The 23,589-nt window shown below is 58.9% G+C and overlaps 1 protein-coding gene across 1 annotated transcript in view; it reads left to right on the top strand.

Annotated features, from left to right (window-relative positions):
- Positions 1–9,221: 9,221 nt before the first annotated feature.
- The window catches only part of DAB2IP (DAB2 interacting protein), a gene marked incomplete at its 5' end in the record, with an annotated part of 172,206 nt that continues 157,838 nt past the window's right edge, over positions 9,222–23,589 (top strand). Inside the window, one exon of the mRNA XM_084238730.1 lies at positions 9,222–9,261. Coding sequence (XP_084094856.1) covers positions 9,222–9,261 — 40 coding nt within the window. The remainder of the gene's footprint in view (positions 9,262–23,589) is intronic.

Here is a 23,589-nt window from a genome sequence, read left to right as displayed (position 1 = left end):
AAATGCAATCAGTGGGTGTCTGTGGGGGTGGTGGGGCGTCAATGCTGGGAGGAAACTGTCAATTCTGCCTTATAGCCAGTCCATGGAATTGTGGATATTTTTCAGGAAGCATGTCTTTACTTAAATAATTACACAGCTGGGCCTCCTGGCGGCGCAGCAGTTGAGGGCTGGGTTGCGAGGCTGCCCGCAGCCTCTGCAGCACTGGTTCGATCCTCGGCCACTGGCGAGGGTCCCACATGGCGCACAGACCTCTCCTGCCACCCACTGCTCCCCTCAGCAGTGTACTTCGTCAGTCTGCCTGCTCTGCTCCCCGCTCTGGCTCTGTTGAATTCTCTCACCCTCCTGCGCTTCTGACTGTACCCAGTGCTTGTATAAATAGATAGATAGATAGATAGATAGATAGATAGATAGATAGATAGATAGATAGATAGATAGATAGATAGATAAATAAATCTAAAAAAATAAAAATAAATGATAAAAAAATAATTGCACAGCACAAAGAAGCTGCAAATATATTTCCATTCCGAAAAAAAGGAAATTAAAAAATGCAATGCAGATAGGAGCTGAGTGCGTGGCTGCCCGGAAAGGCTGTGGAGCGTGCGGGGCTCCCAGCTGCCCGGCTCAGCACCCCGAGGTGCCCGCGGGACGCCTGAGGTCGCGACCCGCCTCGACCGCGCGGGGGCGCTGCGGGGCAGGCCCAGCCTCCGCGGCTCCGCGCAGGAGGTGGGGGGAGCGGGGTGCTGTCGCGGTGGGCGGGAAGGCGGCGCGTCCTCGCGAACAGATTCATTTCCTCCGCATCCCGCCGGCAGCCTTGCCAGGTGGCATCCGGAGCGCTGGCACGCGACAAGTCAGTCGCCCCCGTGGGTGGCTCTGCTGCAGCGGAGCCTTCAACAGCGCCGGCTGCCGAGCCTTTACCCCCGCCGCGGTACCGGTACCGCCTGACCCGCTGGGCCCGCCGAGGTAAATGCCCGCCTGGTTCCCAGAGACAACGCAGGATGCCCGAAGCTGCCTGCCTGGCCGCCCTCCCGGCGCTGCTTAGATCGTCTGCAGAGGTCGCTGGGGGAGTGCGTGCACCTGGCCGGGGAGCTAGGAGAAGGTGGGGTGTATGTGTGTGGGGGGGACCGGGGAGTCTTGCCTTAGGTGAGATGCACCTGACCGGGAGTTTCTGGTCTCTGTCTCTGAATTCTCCTGCAGGCAAAACTGAGCAAGCCACCTCCTGCAGAGCGGCTGCCCTGCTCCCCTGCAGGGAGCCTTTCATCACCTCCTGCCTCTGAGCCTTTTGCATGCTGTTCCCATTCATGCAAAATACTTTTCCACCCCTCTTTTTTCCTAGGCTAACTGAATGGTCCTTCAGACCTGTGATTTCAGTGTTGCCACCCCCTTGAGCCCCTAAGCCAGTCTTCTCTTTCCTAACGCCTCACTTGACAATAATTATATGTTTAATTCTTGCCTCCCCGTTGGCCTGGGCCCCGTGAAGGCAGGGACCTGTCTGCCTGGGTCATCATGCTCTCCCAGGGCAGAATTTGCTCTGCAAATCACCACTCGATCAACCGTGTTTATGAACATGTGTGCATGGCGGGGGCGCCTTCCAAGGGGGGGTGACAAAGGCACTTCATGGGCTATGGATGGGACAGAGATGGGAGAGGCAGGGTCCAGAGGAGCTGCTGGGTTCCCCCTTGGGCTCCTGCTGCCTGGAAAGACCTATCACGATGGCCTGCAGCTGCCAGGGTCCCTCCCCCGTCCTCCCCAGGCCTCTGCCCCTCCTCAGCCCTATGCCCCTCCCCGCCCTTCCCAGCACATGGGGGTGGCTGGACACAGGCTGACCTCAAGCAGCACCAGGAAGGAGGTGGCAGCCTGAGCAGCTCCTCCCAGCTCTGCCCAGCTTCCTCCCTACACACGCAGTGGCCTCCCAGACCCCAAGGCACTGTCCACGTGCTCCACTGACGCTGTCCACCTCGCCCTGAGTGCTCGCAGCACCCTGAGCTCATCCGAATGCATCGTCCTCCCCCGAGTTGTGTTTTCTTCCTGGTGCCCCATCTGCCCCCTCCTTCTTCCCTCTCCCGCCCGATCAAGGACCCCGTCCTGTGCTTGGCTGACCTCTCTAGGGTCCGGTGAAGGCAGGGCCCCTCCCTATCTGGCCCTCACCCCTCCTGCACCCCATCTTGCAGTGCACTTATCTACTTTCAGTTCCACACGTCAGGGCTGCGCTCTCCGCCTGGCCTGTGTGCTGATCCCGGGGCTTGGACAGCCCCTTTCTACGTGGCACAGTATATGCACCCCTCGGGGTCCTGCTTAGGCACCCCTTCCCTCAGGAAGTTCATCTGGCCCAGCACCCCTCTGTGGGACCCCCACACTCACCTGGGCTTCCCCCAGCTTGCTTGGCTGCTCGGCACCACGGTACATGGTGGCGGTGCCCTGTCCCCTCGGCTCTCACGCGCCGACTTCTCTGCATCTCTCCTCCCTCCCATGGCCTCCTCCTCAGTTCTCTTGATGTTTTTTCCTCATCATCCTGCTCTCTAATGTGGGCACACCCCGGAACTGGAACCCCGACCTCTTCTCTCCTCCAGCTCCCCGGGGCTGGCATCCAGGCTTCAGGTCCTGTCTGGGTGTTCAGTCCCCAGGTTGCTGCCTCCTCCCGTCCACAGCCTCCAGGGACCTCACCTGTCCCTCCCCTGGGCAGCCAGTGCTCACCTCCAGCTTAGCAGCTTCAGATCAGGCCTGCAGTTCAAAGGGCCCGCCCTGCACCCTTCCCCCCTGTGCAGGCCTGTCCTTCACCCAGGCAGCCAAACCTGGGTGTCGTCCTTCGCTCCTTTTTACCACCCGACCCCTAGCCACTCAGGAAAGCCCGCGGCTACCTTCAGACATACCACACCCGCCTCTTCCGGCCACCTCCACATCTGCCTGGTCCACGATCCCTAGTTGGGCCCGTGTCTCCTGAGCAGGGACGCTGCTGCGGTTCTGCGTCTACAGCGCTGGGCTCAAGCTGGTGAATTGCACGGCCCGCAGGCATCACCCTGTTGGTAAAAAAATCCCGTCTTCTTGTGCTTCTCCCCCGGCCAACCACGGAACCTAAACGGAATTGTGGGGGTGGGGTCCGATGGCGAGCAGAGGGCTGAGCAGGTCCATGTGTGAGGAGGGCTCTGAAGATGGAGGGGCTCCCCCCGCGAGGAATCACACCGTGTGACCGCGGGAAAGAAGTGGGGACCACGGTGCAGCAGCAGCAATTGGAGGTCATGACCTGAGTCCATGAGAGGGTCCTGACCACCTGGGAGCGAGTGAGCTTCCCATCCTGGGAGGCAAGCAAGCGGAGTCTGATCGAGGATGTCATGGAGGAGATTCTTGCCTTCTCGAGGGGTGCACTGCGTGAACCTCCAATCTGGCGCTTGGGGAAACCTGGGGTTTCCCTGGGGGCAATGATGATCAGACATTGGGGTACCCCCAAGGTCAAGTTGGGGTGACTTGGGGAGGGGACAGACAGCATTATCCCTGCAGCTGCTGAAGAGTCTCTCCGTGGCAGTCCGTGTCTCCTCCCCACCACGCTATGCGGTTTGAGTCCCTGTCTCGGGGGCTTTCCAGAAGCGGAGGCAAGGCCAGGCTCTGGACCCGGCGGCCAAAGTCAGTCACCAGCTTCCCATCTCTGTGGCTTTCTGAGGACCCTGTGCCTCTGCCCTGGGAGCCAGTCCCCCGACTGCTGGCATGTATGTGGCGCTCGCCTGCTTCCCGGAAAGCTCTGGGGCTGTTTCATGAGAGCTCCGCGTCGCTGCTGGCGGGGCGGGAGAGGCCCGGCGCGTTGTGGTTGCGAGGCTGGAATGGCCGCGATTCTGCTGTGCAACCACCAGGCACAAGCTCCCGAACCTTCCCCCAGCGCCTCCACCTTCCACTTGGCCCGAGCAGTGCGGTGTGGGGGCTCCAGCGCGGGCCTTGCTCCTGCCCCCTCCGGGTGTGTGAGGTGGTTGAGCCCTGGTGTCCTGGGGCAGGGGGTTGAGACACAGGGTTCAGGACTCCCTGAGAGCGCCAGGGAACCGGCCAGCCCCCCACTCGCGCAGAGCGGTCATCGGGAGAGCAGCCCCTCCTCGCCCCCCGCGACGACAGGGCCCTCCTGTAATGAGCCCTGGTGCCTGCCAGCTGGCTCAGCCCCTACTAAGTGGCGGCCCTCAGCTTCAAGACTTTTGACAGAGCCAGAGCCAAGAAAGCAGCCAGCCCTCGCCTTAGCCGCTGCGGAGGGCGAAGGTCAGTTGCTTGGAGTGGCCCCGGGTGTGAAGTGGGGACTCTGGGGAGCAAAAAAGCCTGGTCTCGACATTCCTCTCACCAGCCCCGCCCCACCTCCCAGCTGCCCTGCCTCCCCCTCCAGATCAGCTCCTTTCCCCTTTGGCTTGGAGGCACCCTGGGCGCCTGAGGGGGCCAGCAGGGCCTGCCCCCCAGCAGCGGACACCGTCTCACACCCCAGCTCTGCCACGTTCAGGGTGCAGCAGCTCAGCTTTCCCATCTGTGAAGTGGGGCTCCGAATGAAGGCTGAAGAATGAGGTGCATAGATACAGAGTGCTAGGCTCCCAGCAACCCCCCGCCCCCAGCAGAAGATCCTCTGGTCTCCCTCCAACCACTCTGGCCTTGGGGTCCCCTCTTACCGAGAAGGGAGCACCCAGTTCAAGCAGCCAGGAGATCTGACGAGAGGCTCCTGGACCGTCTTGTAAACGAAGGTGGACGGCCCTGGTTGGTGGCTAAGGCAACTCAGTCCTTCCAACTCGTGGTTATTGGGGGCCCGCGGTGCCGGGGTACGGCATGGAGGCTGCGCGGAAGCAGGGGTTGGCAGACTGTGTGCCAATAAATAGAGAATAAAATGGCAGGTTAATCCGAGGTGCCGGGACGCAAACTGGAGCAGGAGGGAGGCGTGGATGGAGGTGAGGCGGACGGGGCACGGCGGCCTCGAGAGGATGGCGAGGGAGGTGGCCCCTGACCTGAGGCCTGGCCGAGGCCGTGGTGACGCTCCGGGGCGCGCTGATCCACCCAGGGAGACGGCCAGGCCCTGGGGTGAGAGGGCCTAGGTGGTTCACAGGAAAGCCGGGTGAGGGGTAGGAGGGGGGAGAGAGGAGAGGGGAGAAGGAGCGGGAGATGGGGGGACCGGCCCACACAGGGCCTCGAAGCCTGTGCTGAGGGGCCTAGATTTTAGAGGGACTGAGCCCCGCCTCTGGGGCTCTCATTCGAGGTGCTGCCTGTCCCCACCCATGCCTCCTGCGGTCGCCACTCGCCCTGCTGGGGGCGGGGGGTTAGTGTGAGCTGAGCAGGGGCAGACAGAGCCAGGAGGGCAGCCCGTGGCCACGTCCTCCCCAGCGGGAAGGCCCGAGCAGTGGGCAGCTCTGTCCCGCCTCTGCCACCCCGGGCGGCTGCAGGGAGGTTACGCAGCTCCGTTTCCTTACAAGGTGCGGCGGGTCCTGTCTGGCACCAGAGGACCCCGGCTGGCAGGCAGTGGGGGGGCTGGCGTGCTGGGCTGTCCCAGGTTTCCGCCCAGCAGCCCCACCTCCCCACGGAGCTCCGACCGCCCGGCCCGGAGTGACCGCCTTGACGTCGACGCGTGTTTGTCGACATTTCCCCCAGCGGAGCTCCAGACCCCAGCTCCGGAGCTCTTCCTGGGTCTCCCCCAGCTCCCTGCACCCATCTGGCCACAACCCCAGCGTCCCCGTGGCCAGGGTCAGGGCACCACACGCATCCGGACGCTGCCTGCCCTTCTCCAGCCGCCACGTGGGCTCCAGGCGAGTCCAGCCACGTTCAGCAGCGCCCACCCCGCCCGCCGCCCACAGCTGCTCGCGCCGCTTTGCACACAACAGCCAGGGAGCCGGGCCTATCGCCCCCCCCAACACCCCAGCTGGGCCTCCCACGCTCCCTGGACCCCAGCCCTTCCGTGAAGTGGCCTCCAGGGTCCTTCTGCTTTCTCACACCACCGCCCCTCCCCCCGCGAGCATGGCAGCCGCTCCACAGCAGACATGGCCATGCCCACGTCACATCGGCCGGGCTGCAACTCAGCTCCTCGTACCCATTGGCCGGCCGAGCCACAGAACTGGGGGGTCTTGCTGTCCTGGGCTGCCACCAGGAAGGTGACAGCTGGCGCTTTTTGACCCAGAAACTTCACGCCCAGGGCTTTACCCTTCGGGGGTCATGAGGCAGGTGTGTGCCGAGGCTGTGAACAAGCTGTGGGGGTGGCTCCAGGGGGTGCAGCTCAGCCAGAGGAGGTGCCCTGTGCGTCACCGCGCAGGGGGAGCTGTTCGGCCGGAGGTTGCCACGGCAAGTTCAGCAGGAGGCAGAGCTTGTGCTCCAGACAGGTTTGTGGTGAGTCCCTGGCAGGCAGGAGCCCGGGTTGCCCCAACCATCCTAATTCATACAGGGAGGGAAACGGATGGATGGGATCGGGAGGGTGGGAAGGGCCAGGCTAATCCTACTCTGACCTTGTCCTTGGCCTGTGAGAAAGCAAGGCCCTCTGAGGGAAGCGCCCGGCCCTGGCCACTCTGCTGCCTGGAGGCGCAGCCGGAGTTGGGCCCATCCCCCGCCCGCCAAGCCCCTCCTCCTGTTTCCAGGGCCACAGCTGGTGAGGGGCTCATCCTGAGCCTCACCACGAGACCCTCAGGGCAAGTCTCTTCCTTGGCTTCCACATCTGCAAGATGGGCCCTTCCTCTGGCCCCTGCCTGGCCCCCCTTATAGACCAAGGAGATGATCCAAGTGGACCGGCACTTGGATGAAGGGCGAGCATCACCCTTTCCTGAATACTTGAGGGACAGCTGTCGGTCCTGCCTACCAAGGCTCTGATGTCCCCCCACCCCGATCTAACCAGGACAAGCGCCCCGATGCACAGGGGCCATGAGAAGCCCCAGTCTACCACTGAGACTCCCCAGGGTAACCAGCAGCGGGTCACCCAGCTAGTACGCGACAGAGTTGATTTCAGCCCAGCCTCTTAACCCCACACTGTAGGGACCACAGGGTCATGCGTGCAAATGAGGTCCTGCAAGCCGGGGAGAAAACTGTTCCTGAACTCACCTGAGGGCAGGTGGTCCCAGGGCCTGATTCCCTGTTCTGAACCCTTCCCGCCACCGAAACCTGCTCCCCAGGCCCACGGAGCAGGACAGTCAGGGAGCCCAGAGCCTGCAACTGGCTCGGGTAGGGCCTGGTCTCCCTGTAATTAAGGCAGCCAGAGGCTGGGCCCTGGACTTGCTGTCGTCCAAGGCAGGGAGGAGGGGTGAAAGGGGAGAGAAGAAGCTTGCCTGAGGCTAAGCCACCACGTCAGCAGCCCTGACTGAGCTGGGAGCTGCTGGGCAGCAGGGGGTGCCTGGGAGGGGCCCAGGTGGGGCTTTTCCTCCCTGATGCCAGGCCTGGGCCCTCCTGCAGGCCCTGGTTTGCCTCCCATCTTCCTCCTCCTGTTGTTCCCTCTGCCTCAGCACCAGATTTGTGTCTCCAAAAAGCTGGTCACCAAGGCTGGGCTTCTGAGGCTGCGTGTGGTGCCCTGGTCCGGGTCCCCTCCCAGGCCATCCTTCATGTCCTTCTTGCTCACCCCCACAATCGACTCCCTGATATTCCCCAAGTCGTCATTCCCCGTGTGTGTGACCATCCTCTGCTTCCATACCTTTGCTTGTGTCATTCCCCCTGCCTGAGATCCTCTCCTCTTCCCCTGCTCATACAAATCCTGCTTCTCTCTCTCTCTGACCAGTTCAGGTGCCTCCTCGACCAGGCAGTCTTCCTTGATTGGGTTCAAATGACGCACCCCTCTCGCACTTGCCTGTAGCTTTGTTCTATATTCTGGTGGAGTAGACTGACTCTTTGCCCGGTCTTGCTCCCACCTCCATCCCCTGGCATAAAACTATGGCACCTCCGGGGTCTAGGTCTGGCCTAAAAGCCACTCACAAGCTTTGACCAAGTCACTTCACCTCTCTAAGCTGCCCTGGTCTCATCTGTAGAATAGGGTGGCTGGAGTTTCTCAAGGGGGACCAGTGGTCCCTGAGACCAAGTGGCCCATGCACAGAAGGGTGCCCAGTGGTGGCTGCTTAGGGAGTGGCACTCAGTCATGTTACAGTTATTCCTGCAGAAGCCACCTCTACCTCCCCCTGAGACTAGACAGCCTCCCCAGCTCAGCGTTCCCCAGCACCTCCCTCTTCCACGTGCAGCCACAGAGCCCTCCTAAAGGAGGATGCAGAATCTGTCACTGCCCTGGTCCATCCCCAGGTCAGCCTGGCAGCATCCCTGAGAGGTCCTGCCCCACCTGCTTCCTTCTTTAGCCTTTGCACCCCCCCTCAACCACTACTCCAACCACCTAAAACTGATTTGAGGGGCACTGAACACCCACTTACCCTCTCATCTCAAGGGTTTTGCATAGGCCACTCCCTCCATCCAGCATACTCTCCCCTCATTCCCATCCTTACCTGGTTAACGTCTACTTTAGATTCCAACTAGGTGCTCATTCTTCCAGGAAGCCCTCCCTGACTACCTTCCCCACAGGGCAGGCATCCCTTCTCTCCAATGCCATAGCACTTAACCCATAGCCTGCATTGCACTGACCTGTATACCTGCTAGCCCCAAGAGGCGAGATGTTGTTCTTGCTTCCTGCTGCAAACCCAGCACCTGGCAAGGCGTCTGGTGCAGAGTAGATGCTCAAACAAAATTTAGCCACTAACTGAATGGATGGATGAGTCAATTTCTGCATCCCCCACACTGCAGGAAATGTCTGTAGAACAGATTTGAGTGGGAGGTTCCAGCAGGGCCTAGGAGAAGCCCCTAGGGGTTTGGGCACTGGGTGGTGTACAGAGCAGACCACCCCCTCCCACAGTGGGTCAGCCTTCGCCTTTCCCCCAACCCGCTGGGGCCCCAGAGCCAGTTTCCAGATGCTAAGCCCCAGCTCGGCCTCACCTCTTAGCTTTTCCATCTGCACAGCCGGACCAGATCCCCGCAGCCAGCGTCGCAGGCAGCCAGGCCAATCGTCCGGGCGTCTTCCTATTTTAGACATCTTGCTGCCTCAGTCCCTTCTAATGTTTCCAGCCGGGCTGCGGGGGGAGGGAAAAGAGGTTACTGCTACTTTAAATGTACTGTATGAAGGCGAGGGCTGGAAAGGGGCCTGCTCGCAGGAATACCCAGTCATCTAGTTGGAAAAGCCGCCAGATGGAATACAAAAGGAGAAACCCAGACGCTCATGGAGACAGCCTCGGTTCATAAATCAGGTGGGGCCAGGGGCTGGGGGCCTGTCCGCCATGGAGCCGGACTCCCTCCTGGACCAAGGCGACGCCTACGGTAAGACCTGCTCCCGCACAGTGGCGGAGTTGGGGATTCAGCCTGGCTGCCCGGGCAGACTTTTCTGGGCAGGCATCGGAGTTGGAAGGAGGGGATCAGGCTGCTGGGCACCGTCTGTCCTGGACCCGTGGGTGGGCGTGGGGCCTGGGGTAACCGGGCATGAGGCCAAAGGGTCCCCAGGTCGGGGTCTTGGGTAGCCCCTGGGACGCTGGGCATTGGTGAGGTGGGGGGTTGGGAGAGCAGTTTCAGCTGCTTCTGTTTTGCTCTTGGCCGAGAAGGAAAGGAAGGAAGTTTGCAGCCCCCCTGCCTGTCTGCCTCCCTGGCTGTCCGCAGCCCTCAGCCCTGCCGGGTGCTTCGGGGAATTTAATTAGTGAGATCCTGTAGATAAATATAGATGGACCAGCAACAGGAACGTACCTTGTAATGAAAGCCAGGTGGGAACTGAAAGCACTTCGCTTGCGGCCCCGGGAGGTGCCACCCAGGAGCTGCCCCGTCCCCTGTCCCCTGTCGCAGCCTCCCAGGCCGGCGGGGTGGCTAGAAACCCGGGGCAGATGGGTGGCGAAAAGTTGCTTGGGACAGAGCCCTTGCCAAGAGCCCGGGGCAGCACTTGTGAGAAGCCCAGCGCTCAGCCCTGGCAGCCTCTGCAGGCTGGGGGCTCCAGGATGCAGGTAACAAGACCCTGGCCCAGCTGGCCGGCTGCTGCCCCTGGGGCAGGACACCCCGGGCTATCTGGCCGTCTCTGGGCAGAACACGAAGGAGGCAAGCAGGAGGGCAGGAGTGTGGCTGAGGGTCTGAGGCAGGGCTTTGGGGGCAGCCAGTTTTAGGGCTCAGTAGAGAGTGAGTCCTGTGGGCCTCAGAGGGAAGGACCAGCCGGGGGCAGCCTCACCCCATCTGGGATTAGCCTTCTGGGGGCCTGGGTCTTCCTGGAACTGCTCTACCCTCCCTTGGGTGGGGCAGGGAACCTCCCCCTTTCCTGGGGACCACCCTGTTGCAGAACCACAGTCCTTGCTGAGAAAACAGATTCTTTTCCCTCTGGACCGCCACCCCCACGAGGCCCAGCCTGCAGGCACAGATTCAAGGGCACATTTCCTTCCTCCCGCAGGAGCTCGGCTCTGCCCAGGGAGAGGGGCTCTTTGCCACGTTGAAGCTGCCACCCTCCCGGGCGCTTGGGGAGGCTCAGCCTCTGGACCGGGTGGTCAGGCCGCGGGTGGATGCCAGCCCAGTCGCCCCACGCACGGGTTCTGTGTCAGGGTCGGGTGCAGGAAGGAAGAACCGAAGCCTCCGAAGTAGTTTGTGCTTGGTGAATGGAGAGAGGAAGGAAAGCTAGCGGGCAGGCAGGGAGGGAGGGAGGGAGGGGGAGGGGAGAGGGAGCAAGAGAGCGGGCCTTGCCCTGGACGAGCTCCCAGCCCGCAGTGGGAGACAGACGCATGACATCAGACTGGTTCAGAGAGATGAGTTCCCTGGGGGAGCCTGGGGGTAGGCAGTCTGGGCTAGGACTGCCTCCTGCCCCCAGGGGCATCCACCTGAAGCCTGGCACAGGGATGCCCGGATGCTGCCTGTGGAGGCCGCAGACCTTTGTCTAGGGGAGAGAAATGCATGGCTGAACAAAGTTCCAAATCCCTGGGGTCCACCTGGACTCCCATGAGGTCTCAGGAACCCACAAACTCTACTTGCTGTCCCCCAAGACTGTTAGGGGCAGCTTCTGGTGAAGGCAAGGCTGAGGGCCCTGGAAACTGAGGCTGCCCACACCCCAATCCAAAGGCCCATCCCAATCAGCCTCCTTTGCCTTCACCTGTTGCAGGAGCCCATTGCTGGTGTTCTGGATGCTGGTGAGGAAGTGAGGTGTCTGGGATGGGAGAGGAGACGGGGGTCCTGAGGAAGTGGAAGTGACTGGCGGAAGTGGAGGGGAGCCCAGGCTCTCCTCTAGAGGGGCCCCAGGTCTAGGCCACAGCTTCAGCCTACCTCAGACTGAAGCTGAAGGATTGTGTTCAGCAGGGCAGCAAAGGAAACTAACCTCGGTCACTTCCTCTCGGAGCCCGGGTTCACTTAAGAAATACTCCTCTTAAGTCCTGAGCTAAGGATTAGGTTTGAAGAGATCAGTTAAATCTTGACTCTGCCTTTGTCTCCCAGGGAGAAGGGTAAGCACTCTGATGGGGAGGCCGAAGTCCTATGGAAGTCTTAACCCTTCCTAGAGTCCAGGAAGGCTTCCTGGAGGAGGTGACTCCTCCATTGATGAAGTCTACAATGCTCCCCTTGGTGAAACTCTTGGCATGGTTTCTGGAACAGGCCACTCTCCTGGTTTTCTCCTATTTGTCAGTCTCTTTTGTTGGATTCTTCTCTTGTACCCATTCCTCTTCCTGCTGCCCACATTGTCCCTTCCACCAAGGTCTGTCACTCTGCCTCCCGTCATGACCTAACTCCTTTACCCCATCACTCTGGGTTCCAACTGTACTGATCTTCCTCACACAAGCCAAAATATTAGCACCCCTGGGCCTTTGCACGTGCTATTTCTGTTGCCTAGAAGGCTCTTCCTCTCACTCCTCACAGAACTAACTCCTCCTCTTCCTCTTCCCAATTTTAACTGGAAAGCCACCTCCTCAGAGAAGCCTTCTCCAGAACATGTTCTCCCAATCCATGCCATGAGCACCCACTCTCTGTGTCTCTTTTTCTTTATAGATTGGTTCCCACTTGCACCACACATTACTGTGTGTATGTGCGTGTGTGTATACATATGTGTGTGCACGTGTGTGTGTGTGTGACTTCTGTATCCCCCAGTCTCTAAGCTCTCTGACAGCCATCATCCCGAGAGCCCGTCTCTGGCTGGCATGTAGCAAGCATCCAGCAAAGACTTGTTGAATAAGCAAATGGGTAGATGCAGTTGGCACCAGCCAGGGAGGGAGCGGGGCATCCAGGTGCAGAGAACAGCAGGGGCTGGAGCGACTCTTCTCAGGCTTCTTCGACACTCCCAAGAGGCCGATGCTTCTGGTCCACGCTGGACAAGCTGAGCTCTGCGGGGCCTTCAGGAGCCTCAGCAGGGACGGGCTGGGAGAGCAGAGCTGGGGCGGGGCTCTGGACCCTTCCCTGCTTGCAGTCCACCTGGTGCTATCCTGAGCTCTGACCCCACGCCCCAGTGCTCAGGGGCTGCATGGAACTTGGCCAAATGCCTGGCCACTAACCCTGTTGTTCTGAAGGCCTGAACCAGCCAGATGGGGGCATTTTAGCAGGCGCGGCTCAGCAGCGCCCCCTCTGGCGCCCCTGAGGTGGGGCCCTTAGAACAGGGCCAGGGAGGTCTCTGACCGCAAGGATGGGGAGCGGCAAACAGGGGCGAGGGGCTCTTTGCTGCGACAAAGGGCACCTGCCTTCCCCTCTTCCTGACTCCTGAGGAAGGGCCTGACGGCGCCAGCCTCGGGGGCAAACCGCCCCTTCCAGAGCACTCTGGTTTGGGGTTCTTACGAGTCCAGCCAGTCCCTTCAGGGCGGCCGCCGGCCCCACCTTGCACTGCCTGCAGCCCTGGGTGCTTCCCCCAGCAGGGCAGGGTCTGACTCCCACATGAGACCATGAGACCCCCGAGGGCAGGAGCTGTGTCTTGTTTGCCACTGTATCCCCAGGGCCTTGCATGGCCTGCCCGTGCAGAAGGTGCCCAGCACACCTTCCTGGGAGACTGAGTGGATGGATGGGTGGGCGGATGGATGGATGGGTGGGCGGATGGGTGAATGGATGGATGGATGGTGGATGGCATAAGCTGGATCTGGCCTTTAACTTGTTCCTTGCCCTTAGACATCCTCCCCTCCCTGGGCCTCAGTTTCCCTGGCTGCCAGTTGAGGGTGCTGCCCTCCATGCCCCCCCAGTTCCTGCTTTCACCATCTAAGTGTCTGCCTCTGATCAGCACCGGGCACCCTGAGCTGCCCCAGACCCCGAGCCACCCCCCCAGCTCCCTTTATCACTGGGTGGCCTGGACCAAGTGCCTGCTCCTCACAGCCTCAGCTTCTTCGTCTGACGAAGATTCAGATTCACTCGCCCTGCCGGCTCCCCAGACTGTCTGGGGTGGGAGTGTCCACTGCAGTGGAGAGGTAGACCTGCGTTAGTCTGGACACCTGTTGGGAGGTGTCTGTGATCTGTGGAGGAGGGGGCCGGGCTCAGCCAGACAGCCCAGATAAAGGTGCCAGAAGGTGTGGGTTTTCCTTTAAATTCCTGGAGGCAGAACGGGCGATGCGTGGAAGCCTCGTTTCTTCCTGATGACAGTCAGGTGGGGATACCAGTGCTGCTTGGGGGCCCTTGCTGGGGCAGCTGGAGGTGAGTGGGTGCAGGTATGCTCACCAGCACTATTTATTAAGCAGCCACTTCAGATGAGACTCCAGGCCAGGTTCTTCAGTTGCTTGTTTTCTACTTGAGTCCTCACGACAAAACTGGTGGGTGGCTGTGGGCTCCACTTTCCACATGGGGAAACCGAGGCTCAAGGAATTAAGGATCGGCCAAGATGGGACAGTGCGGTAGGTGATCGGAACAGAGCTCTGGAGCTTTATTGACTGCTCTGGCTGAGCCGTCCCTGTGCCCAAACTGCTCCCCGGCGGGCCTTCCTTGGGCCACGGGAGAGCTGCCCCCCAGGGGGCTGTCAGGGGGAGTCATGACCGAAGGCAAAGTCAGCTCAGCAGGGGACAGAAACAGCTGTGACGGGACAGGGTCAGACTGGAGAGAGGACTATTTTGGGCTGGAAGCTCTCAGGGGCCTGATGTCACCACCCCCTGACTCTCCCCACAGGGGAGGCTGAGGATGTCACCGAGCGGGTTCGCCTTGGCTGGTAACAAGTTGAAACTGTTCGCAGAATAACAGCCATGAGGCCGGCCACGAGCCTTCCATTCCTCATCTCACTTCCCTGTCCACAACCTTGGGAGGCTGCTGTTACTCTTCTCCTGCTGGAGATGAGGAAACCAGTTCAGAGAGGCTGTGACTCACCCAAAGTCACACGGCCAGGGGGTGGCCAGGCCGCAGCCCATGCTCTGAACCAGTGTGCACGGGGCTGTGTGGGTGTGTGTGGATGGAGCCCTGGGAGATGAGCCCCTTTCGGTCCTGCCCTGCCTCTTGGGCAAGAGCCCAGGGCTCCTCCTGGCTCTGCCACTCAGCTAATTCAGCGGGCCCTGAGCAAAGTCCTGGGCCCTCAGTAAGCCTCAGTTTCCCCATCTGTGAAACGGAGGAACTAAAGGGCGTGGCCTGTCTGCGGTGGGGAAGGAATGTCAAATCCAGATGCCTCCGTCTTGTCTAGGGCCTGCCCTGGACCGCTGGTGGGGCCTCAGAGGACTGAAGGAACAGAAACCGCAGTCCCACCGCGGCCTGTTCACAGGGGAAGAAGTGTGGTCCGAGAGGCAGCTCCGGGACCCAATATCCTGAGCGCTTAGTTTGCGTCTGGCTCTGAGCCGATTGGTGCACGTGGAGACTTGATTCTCACAGGCACAGGGGAGGAGCAACCCAGAGGCTCAGCTAAGACCATCAAGGCTTAGAAGGGCCCAGGCCCACAAGTTCGTGAGGCATTCATGGGTTCCAACCCAGGGCCCCAGGCCCCTGTGCTTTGGCCCGCCACTCGGTTGCCCCCAATCCACAGCCCGTCCCCATGCCCAGGACAACCTCAGTCCTGCTGGCCTCTGACCTTCCCCAGAGGGGCAGGTGGGCGAGGGTTGGAGCCCCCCCTCTGGCTCCAAGGGACTCTGGGAAGAGGCTAAATCAGAAAGAATAGTCAATAAAGAAGAACAATGTGGCCCAGTGGAGAGGGTTTAAATCATTTATGCACCCAAGCCCGAGCAGCTGGCTGTGCAAGCAGGCGGAGTGAGGCCCAGGAGAGGGGCAGAGGGCAGCCTGGTGCCTGGAGCCGGGCCAGGCAGAGCCAGGAGAAAGCTCTAGAGCAAGGGGCTGGTGTCCTTCAGAGAGAGGGGCTCCTGGGGGGAGAGCAGCTCTGTCAGGAACAAGTCAGCATCTCCACAGCCTTCAGGTGAGCTACCTGCCAGGGGCCTTAGACCTGCCCACAGGCTCCCATCCTGCCAGGCCTCTCCCTCTCTGAGTGCAGGCCTGCTGGGCTCCCTGAGCTTTGACCTCCTTATCAGAGGGTGGGATAGTCGTAGCCACCCCACAGGACTCCCAGCTCTGTGAGGACTAAGCCAGATAGCTCTTGTCTTAGCTTGTCCCGGCGACACTTGCCTCGGGCAGGCCCCTCCTCATGGACCCTGCAGAGTTGCAGGTCTTTGTCCACTTGGTTGGTCAGTGGTGGACCAGTTCCTTTGGCTCCCCTGCCCCCCGGCGCATGTTAAGCCCCCATTTTTTGCATGAAGAAACTGAGGCACAAGGAGGTCAGTGGGGGGCGGCTAACTTGTACCCTAGCTTGCTAGACTGCTGCTCTGGGGCTCCTTATTCCAACACGGCGAGGGGGTTGCTCCCCATCAGGCTGTGTGTCCCCAGTCTCCTCTCCCTGCTGGTTCCCCGGGGTGACTGCTGGGCCCTCCAAGTTCAGGCTTTTGTTCTATTCCCCTGCCCATGTCTTCTGCTGGCTGGGAGTGCCCGGGGCTGCTGACCCCACCCCAGGCTTTTGGAAGCTGTGCCCCTCCCAGGAGGTCAGCTCTGCAGGCTGGAACAAATGGGAAATGGTCTGTGGTGTGAAGGGGCCCAGGGCAGGTCTTCCGGGGATCTCCAGCTCATTCGCCATTACACCGTGAGACAGGCCCCGAGAGCGGAGACCCAGCACCATTCCCAATGCCGTCCCCCTGCTAAGCGGGCTTGGCTCCATCTCCCAGCCCCCACTTCAGGCCAGCTCCACCATGGAGTACTAGGCAGTTGCCTCACCCCTTCCCAGGGATCCCCATTTCTACCCCACCCCCAAATTCATCTCTATGTGCAACCTAAGAGGGCCACTCACAGGCACATCCAAGTCCCACAGGACACCCTGCTGCTGCAGGGGAGAGTTGAAACTCATTAATATGGCCCCTGGCCTTGGATGGTGTCTCTGCCCCTGTCTCTAGTCACACGTCTCTCTATGCCCCTGTCACGAATTCATCTCTGCCTTCGAAGTGTCCTCCTCTCTCCCACTCAGCTTTGCACTTGCTGTTCCCTTAACCTGGAACATTCCCCACTTGCAGCTCTCTCCATTTCCTCCCCAAGCTGGCCACTCTTGCTCATCCTAGGCTGAGGTCTCGTGTCACCTCCTCCAGGAAGCCTTCCCTGATGACATTGCTTGAGCTGCTCAGGTGCCCTGGGCTTTAGGCTACTTTGCCACATGCTGATGAATTCAGTCCACTCACTTCTCTGCTCATCTCCACTCTGGGTTGTAATTGCTCCATAAGCAGACCGAAAAAATGGAGACTGGGGTGGTGTTAGAGAACAGGGTTGGAGGGGGGCCACTGGCAGGGGATACTGGTGTCTACACTGAGGGGGGCACGATGGAAGAGCAGATTCTGGGTGGGAAGGGCCCGATATCGTAGGCTTGCTGTGTCTAAAGGGCCTACAGGACCATCTAGGAGTTTCTGTAGAACAGTCTGTGATGGTCTTTCCAGATGTGATCTCAAGAGAGGCCCCAATTCCAGGGTGAAAGACAGGACAGTCTGGGGCCTTCCCAGCTGTGTCAATACCACTCCCTTTCCTGGGCCCTTTGAAGACTGTACTCAGCTGCCTAGCCAAGATCCTGCCACCTCCCTCAGGAAGCCAGCCCTGACCAGCTTGAGGCTGCTCTGGCCTCTCCTTGGCCCTACCCTCTCTGTCACTACCACCTCCAGCCCTGGGACATCTTATAGGTTATGCCTTGGAAGTCTTTAAGCTGGAGCCGCATCCTTCTATCTCCCATAGACTCCACATTGCCCAGCTCAGGGCTGGACACAGAGACACATCCAGATGGGCCAGGAACCCTGCCCCCCTCCCCAGAGCTGTTCTAGCAGTCTCAGCCAGTAGAATTCTGGGAAAACCAAACAGAAGCCTAGGGAGACTTTGGGTAAAATTGACACAGGCAAGCAGGGGAAGAGGCAGGTGGAGGGAGGGGTGCCTTTCTGTCCAATCTGGAAGCCTGTACCCCCATGATGGCTGGATCCCCACAACCCATAGCTTGAGGCACTCCAGCCGGTGACCTACATCCCAGTGTGCCTCTGTGTGTGTGTGTGCATGCGTGCATGCATATGCACACGGAAAGGAAAGTGCACAGCCCATAGAACTCTTGCTGGAAAATCTATCTCCATTTTACAGAGGGGGAAACTGAGGCACAGAGAGGTTTGCTGATTTGCCTGTGGTCAAACTGCTAGGAAATGTCAGAGCCAGGATTTGAACCCTGGTGCTGCTGACCCCAAATCCTGTGTTCATGCCACTGTGACCAGCCCCAAGCACCCCATGTGCCTCTCATTGCATTGAGGTGCTGAGACTCTGGAGGGGCTGATGGGGAGGAGGGGAGTCAGGGCGTCAGAGTGGGCTTCTGGGAGTTTCCACTCTGGCACTGGTCCAGACAATGGGAGGGTCTCTACAGGTAGAAGGGATGGGGAGAAATGAACTTTAGGAAGGTGGTGAGCAGCAAGGAAGGCACCCCAGAAAGAGAAGCAGCAAGAGCAAAGGTGCAGAGATGGGGATGAGCGTCCCGAGGTGCCCAGCATGAAGCATGGGAGTGATGGCAGGGAGGCTGGGCCAGCTGTGGGGACACAGCCCAAGGCACTGTTGACCAGACGGGCTGGACACCTTTTTGTCCTGAGGCCCATTGTAAGCATCAGAGGGTGCTGAGCAGCCCTGCTGACCCTCAGCCCCTAGATGACACCTTCCCCCACCCAAGGGTGAGAGATAAAATGTCTGACATCACAAATATTCCCTGAGGGATAAACTTGTTCCCATCCAGAGCTGCTCTCCTAGAGCAGACAGGAGCCAGGGACAGGATCTGAGCAGGGGAGGGGTAGGCTCCTGGGCTGCCAGAAATCACCTGTGCTCCAGCCCCCGGCCCAGCCCCCCAGAACTACTCCCCACCTCAGCCATGGCCTTCAGCTGACCTGGGGCTGACTGGGTGCCCGGAAAACCTCTACCAGTGGGGATGAAGGGCTGAGGGCGGAACAAAAGGGCTTGTATGTGGGGCTGGAAACTCCCCTCCCCCAGCTGGGCGTGGTGGTGGTGGTGGTGGTGGTGGTGGTGGTGGTGGTGGTGGTGGTGGTGGTGGTGGTGGTGGTGGTGGTGGTGTGGGGGTTTTGGGGGGTTATCCAGGACCAGGAGGGTCTGCACAGCTGGAGCACGGGCTTGTCACCGTGGGATTTGGGCTGGACGTCGGCCTTCTGCCTGAGTTCCTGTCCACAAACAGGCAGTTTCAGAGGGTCCTGAAATCAAAGCACCCCCATCAGCTACTTGGGATGAAGTCAGGGTGGAGTTCTGAACTCTTCCTGACCCTCAGTCCTGAGGCCAAAGGGGTCAGGGCAGGGTGGGGGCAGCACGAAGCCTCCTTCGCTTCTGTTCATGTGCTGATCTCAGAGGGAGCAGGGGCTGTACGGGCTGTACGGAGTGTGTCTGCACGGGGTGGTGGCGCGGGACCCTATGTTCGCAGCCTCCACCCCCAACCACACGCAGACTGATGAGCTTCTAAAATGGGCCTCTGGCCTCCCCTGCTCCTCTGCTTAAAACCTGCACTGGCTCCCATGCCTTAGATCCTCCCAGTCTTTCAAGGACCCTTCTGTCACCCCACCTGCCATGGCCCCCAAATGCCCACACCACACTTCAGCCAGACTGAGTGACTGGGACACCCTCAGATGCTTGACTGCCTAGGGGTTTTCCAATTCTGTCCCCTGATCCCAGAACACCCTCTTCCTCCCACCTGCAACCCTCTCAACAGGGACCAACTTTTACTCAAGCGCTGGTCACCGCTGCCTCCAGGAAGCCTTCCCAGTCTTGCTGAGTGAGTGTCTGGGGCATTGGGTGGTACCAGTCACTCCTGCATGCAGGAGTTCAGGGGGCTGGAGGGGCACTGAGCTGCCCCCATGGCTGCGGGCAGGTGTCCCCATCCTTGAGACAGCACGCACCTCCATTTCCTGCAGCCTCAGGCCGGCAAGCTGATGACCCGTGAGTGTGTGCTAAGGAGACATAAAAACATCCTTTTAGAAAAGGGAGCGGACAGGGCCTCCCTGGTGGCACAAGGGGTTGAGCAACACACTGTAAAGTGATCCGCAGCCTCTACAGTACAAGTTCAATCCCCGGCCGGCCAGGGAGCGACCCACATGGTGAGGCAGACCTCTTCTGTCTCGCCCGCTGCTCCCCTCAGCAGTGTACTTTGGTCAATCTGCCTGTTCTGTTTCTCACTCTGTCTCTGGTGAATCCTCTCACCCCCTGCATCTCTGGCCTGTACCCCAGCTCTTGTATGCATAAATGAATAAATCTTAAAAATAAAAAAAAAAGGGAGAGACAGAGAAAACAGCCTGTCCGTCTGGCCGCTGAGAACGTGCCAGGACGACGCCCCAGGCCTGCGTGGGAGGCAGGTGTCCCTCCTCTGAGGCCAGACTCTGGATGGCTCTTGGCGCTGGAGCACGTGTTGGGCACAGCCTGGCCTTGTACACAGGCCCCGCTCGGATTTGGCGCTTGGTGCCACCAACAAGGCAAGACAGTTTTCGGGGGGGTGGATGAGGGTTCGAGGGTGGGGGGGCACTGAGCTGCTCACACAGCACTTCCCACATCCCCAGCCATGGGTGGAACCCAGACTTCTTGGCTCTAACGACAACAGTCAACACACTGACAGACTAGTGGCTTTCCAACTGTGTGGGGGCCTCATGGGGATGCCCAGAAATTGCCAAATAGGAGATACACACCCCCAACACACACACACACACACACACACACTCACCTTCCCCAACACAGCTCTGCCAGGAATGGCTTATTTTCATCCATGTAAGCGTGGGGCTCGCCTGAAATGTTTCATTTGAAACGAGGGTTCTGTGACTCAGTCATTTTAAAAGTGTGGGGCTCGAACCCACTCCCTCCCGGCAGATGGGCCGGCCAGGCGCAGAGAGGAAAGGCGTGCAGGGCCCTGTGAACCTCTGGCCCTTCCTGCCCAACCACAGCCCTGGGCTGAACGCACAGGCATCCGAGTGAACGGACAGGCCTCTGAAAGTAGGTTCTGTTTGGCAACATGGCATGACAACAAAGGACACTTGGTTTCTGGGCCGAGGGTGGGGGCTGGGGAAGAGGAGCTGCCCCAGAGCAGGAAGGGAAGAGCAGGGGGGGGTCACGGTGCCCTTGGTGAAATGACATTAGCCCGGTCTGCTGCCGGGGCAGCTGGGAGCACTTCCTGCTTCACCAAGGTGGCCCTTGGGCATCCGGCGGGCCTCAGGGTCCAAACCCAGCTCCTCCAAGGACTCACAGACCTTGGCCAAATGAATCCCTATTGAAATTCAGATGTTTCTTCTGTACCACAGGGCAAGCCACACCCCCCACCCAGAGTGGTTGTGAGGGGGCTGCACAGTTCCTGGTGGCTCAGGATCCTGCTCTGCAGATGAACTTGAGGAAGTTCATGGTTCCAACCCCACCAGGGCCCCTTCCTGGCTAAGTGACTTGAGCCAAGTCTCTTGCCTGTCTCAGCTTCCCCATCTGTGAAATGGATTCACAGCAGCACCCGCCCGCCTCATGGGAGGTTATGAGTTCATCTCCAGACAGCACCTGGATGGGGCTACCCACATTATTATGATCAGACGTAGTCAAATTAACAGTGGAGGCTAGGTCTTGTGGGGGCGAGACCCCAGAAATGGAATAGAAGGTGAATGAGATGATGAATGGAGGCATGAAAATGAGGGCTCTTCCAGGGGATACCCACCCAGCAGTGGTGTCTCCCTGTCATTCTTTTTGGCTGGGAGCCCCTGGCTCCCTACTTTTGGGCCTCTCCCAGTATTTTTCTGCAAACAAGTAGAGGTAGGATTGCATTTCGCCCCTAGATGACTTTGGGTGATAAAGAAGTAACTTCAGCCTCCTTGAATTGAATCTTCTCTCCAGAACGTGTAACAAACCTGGAAATTGGAATTGCCCTGGAGCTGATTATTCTGGGAGGGCAGCTCTTGGCATTAAAAGTAAATTAGATCAAGGTACCTCTGTTATTAGCAAAATAATTCCCTGCGATTATAGAATGCAGCCATGAATCCTGATGGCAGATGAACTTCAGGTGACTTACTTGAGACAAATAACTGCAAAAATCACAGGCTCACCTAATCGCTTCTCCACCGCCTTGCAGTTGGGTAATTATGCTAATGGTTATAAGAAATCACCTTTTGTGGTCTGGGATTGGGAGGGCTCAAAGACAAAAATGTGCAAGGTAGATATTACCTGCCTCGAGCTAGGGAGCTGGGCGCCATGCTTGTTCTAAAATGGGTGCTTTCCGGGGAGCTGGTTTGGCCCCTTGTCAATTGGGAGAGAAACCTGTTATGAAATCAGAATTGCAGTGGCTTTTTTTCAGCTCATCACAATAGAGGGAATTGAATTTGTCTAAGTTCCACTGTTGGTAATTCCCAGAAGCAAGTGCAACTGTTAAGTCTCAGGACCTTTGTGTTAGTTCAATTCAGCAAACTTGCTTTTGTGCTCACTGGGTGCCAGGACTGACCTGGGCTCAGGTAGAGGGAATGCCAACCTTCAAGAACGCTGTTGCCATCTTAGAGACAAGGAAACAGACTCAGAGATGTGAGAGGACTTGTTGAAGGTGCTGCTGCTATTAATCAGTGGCGATGAGGGCTTCTGTCCACCCAGAGAAATCTGGAAGACTTCCTGGAAGAGAGGACATGGGGTGGGGTCAGTTGTAGATAAAAGAAATGACAGAGCAAATAGCCCAGAGGCAGGAGATGAAAGGGTGAGAGGATGAGGGTTGGGGGCGACTGAAGATGAGACAATAGAGGGACTCCAACGACCTACTGAGCTTTTGGGTAATGGGGAGCCACTGTAGGTGTTTGAGCAAGAGAAGAACGAGATGTACTTGGGCCACACTGTGGGGGGGACCCACTGGGGGCTGTTGGCGGGGAGCAGGTCAGAAGGTGGTGAGTTAAATAACATATAAATTTTAGTATAAGTATGTCCCAAATATTGCATCAAATATATGTATACAAAAAAAACTTCTCCTTGTTTATATGACATTCATTTAAGTGGGCCTCTTGCATTTCACCTGGCTATCTTACCCTTTAGCCCCCTGAACCCCATCATCCCAGCTCAGCTCTGGGCACTAGCAGTTTCTCTTGCCTGGTATGACTTCCCTCTCTGGGCACACGGCCTGGCAAAGTCCTGTTCACCCACTGAAGCTCTGCCCTCCTGTCTAATGCTATGGCAACATTTATCTCTCACTCACTGTGTTCATTACTTTTTATGCAAGTATTCTAAAATCTATCACTCCTCTTAGTAGCCAACTTCCTGCTGACTTCATAAGAAAATTGAAAGTTGGGCCTCCCTGGTGGCGCAAGGGGTTAAGCACCGCACTGCGGGGCAATCCACAGCCTCTGCAGCACGAGTTCGATCCCTGGCCGGCCAGGGAGCAACCCACGTGGTGAGGCAGACCTCTCCTGTCTCGCCCGCTGCTCCCCTCAGCAGTGTGTTTCGGTCAGTCTGCCTGTTCTGTTCCCCGCTCTGTCTCTGGTAGATCCTCTCACCCCTCGAATCTCTGCCCTGTACCCCAGCTCTTGTGTGCATAAATAAATAAATCTTTTAAAAAAAAAAGAAAATTGAAAGTTAAGACTGTGACTTCCTCCATGTCCTGACACCATCCCCACTACAAATTGCCTCCAACTTCTGCTTCTGGCTCAGGATAGTCGCTCTCTAGCCATCCTGGGACTGGCCTGTTCCCCCTTGGATGGCTCACCTGATGACTTTAAGGGCACCTCTCCAGGGTCATTCCCCCCAGTCTGGGCACACAGTGCTTCCTGTCATCCCTGACCCAGGCTGGGGTCCCCAGGAAGTAGGTTCGTAGACATGTTGGCCTGCAGGAGTTCTAGCAGAGACTGCTGAGGCCTCCATGCTGCAGCGGGCCAGGCAGAGAGCTGGCACAGGGCAAGAGCTGCTGCGCTGCAGTCTTGGGGACGGCTCAGCCACCCTGACTGGGGTGGACTCCCTGGAGTAGTGTCCTCGGACTGGTCTGTAGGCCCCTGGGTTGATCTGTCACTTGATGGAGGCTAACCCAGAAGGGGCTGTCACTTCGAGTTTGGTGGCTCTCTTAGCAGAGGACACCCCCAAAGAGGGTGCAGAGCCTTTCCACACCTGGGGGAGTGAGTCCGTCCTCTTTAAAGGGGAGCTGGGTGCACATCTCAGTGTCCAGCACCCCTCTCCACTGATCATGCTCTGGCTAATGTCCAGTCTGTGCCTTTTAAATCCACTTTCTTCATGCGC

The sequence above is a fragment of the Talpa europaea genome (genome assembly GCF_964194135.1).
Source record: "Talpa europaea genome assembly, chromosome: 7".
In the NCBI taxonomy this organism is placed as follows: Eukaryota; Metazoa; Chordata; class Mammalia; order Eulipotyphla; family Talpidae; genus Talpa; species Talpa europaea.
Note: the sequence above shows the minus strand (reverse complement) of the source record. Positions and strands in the feature narration are given on the sequence as shown.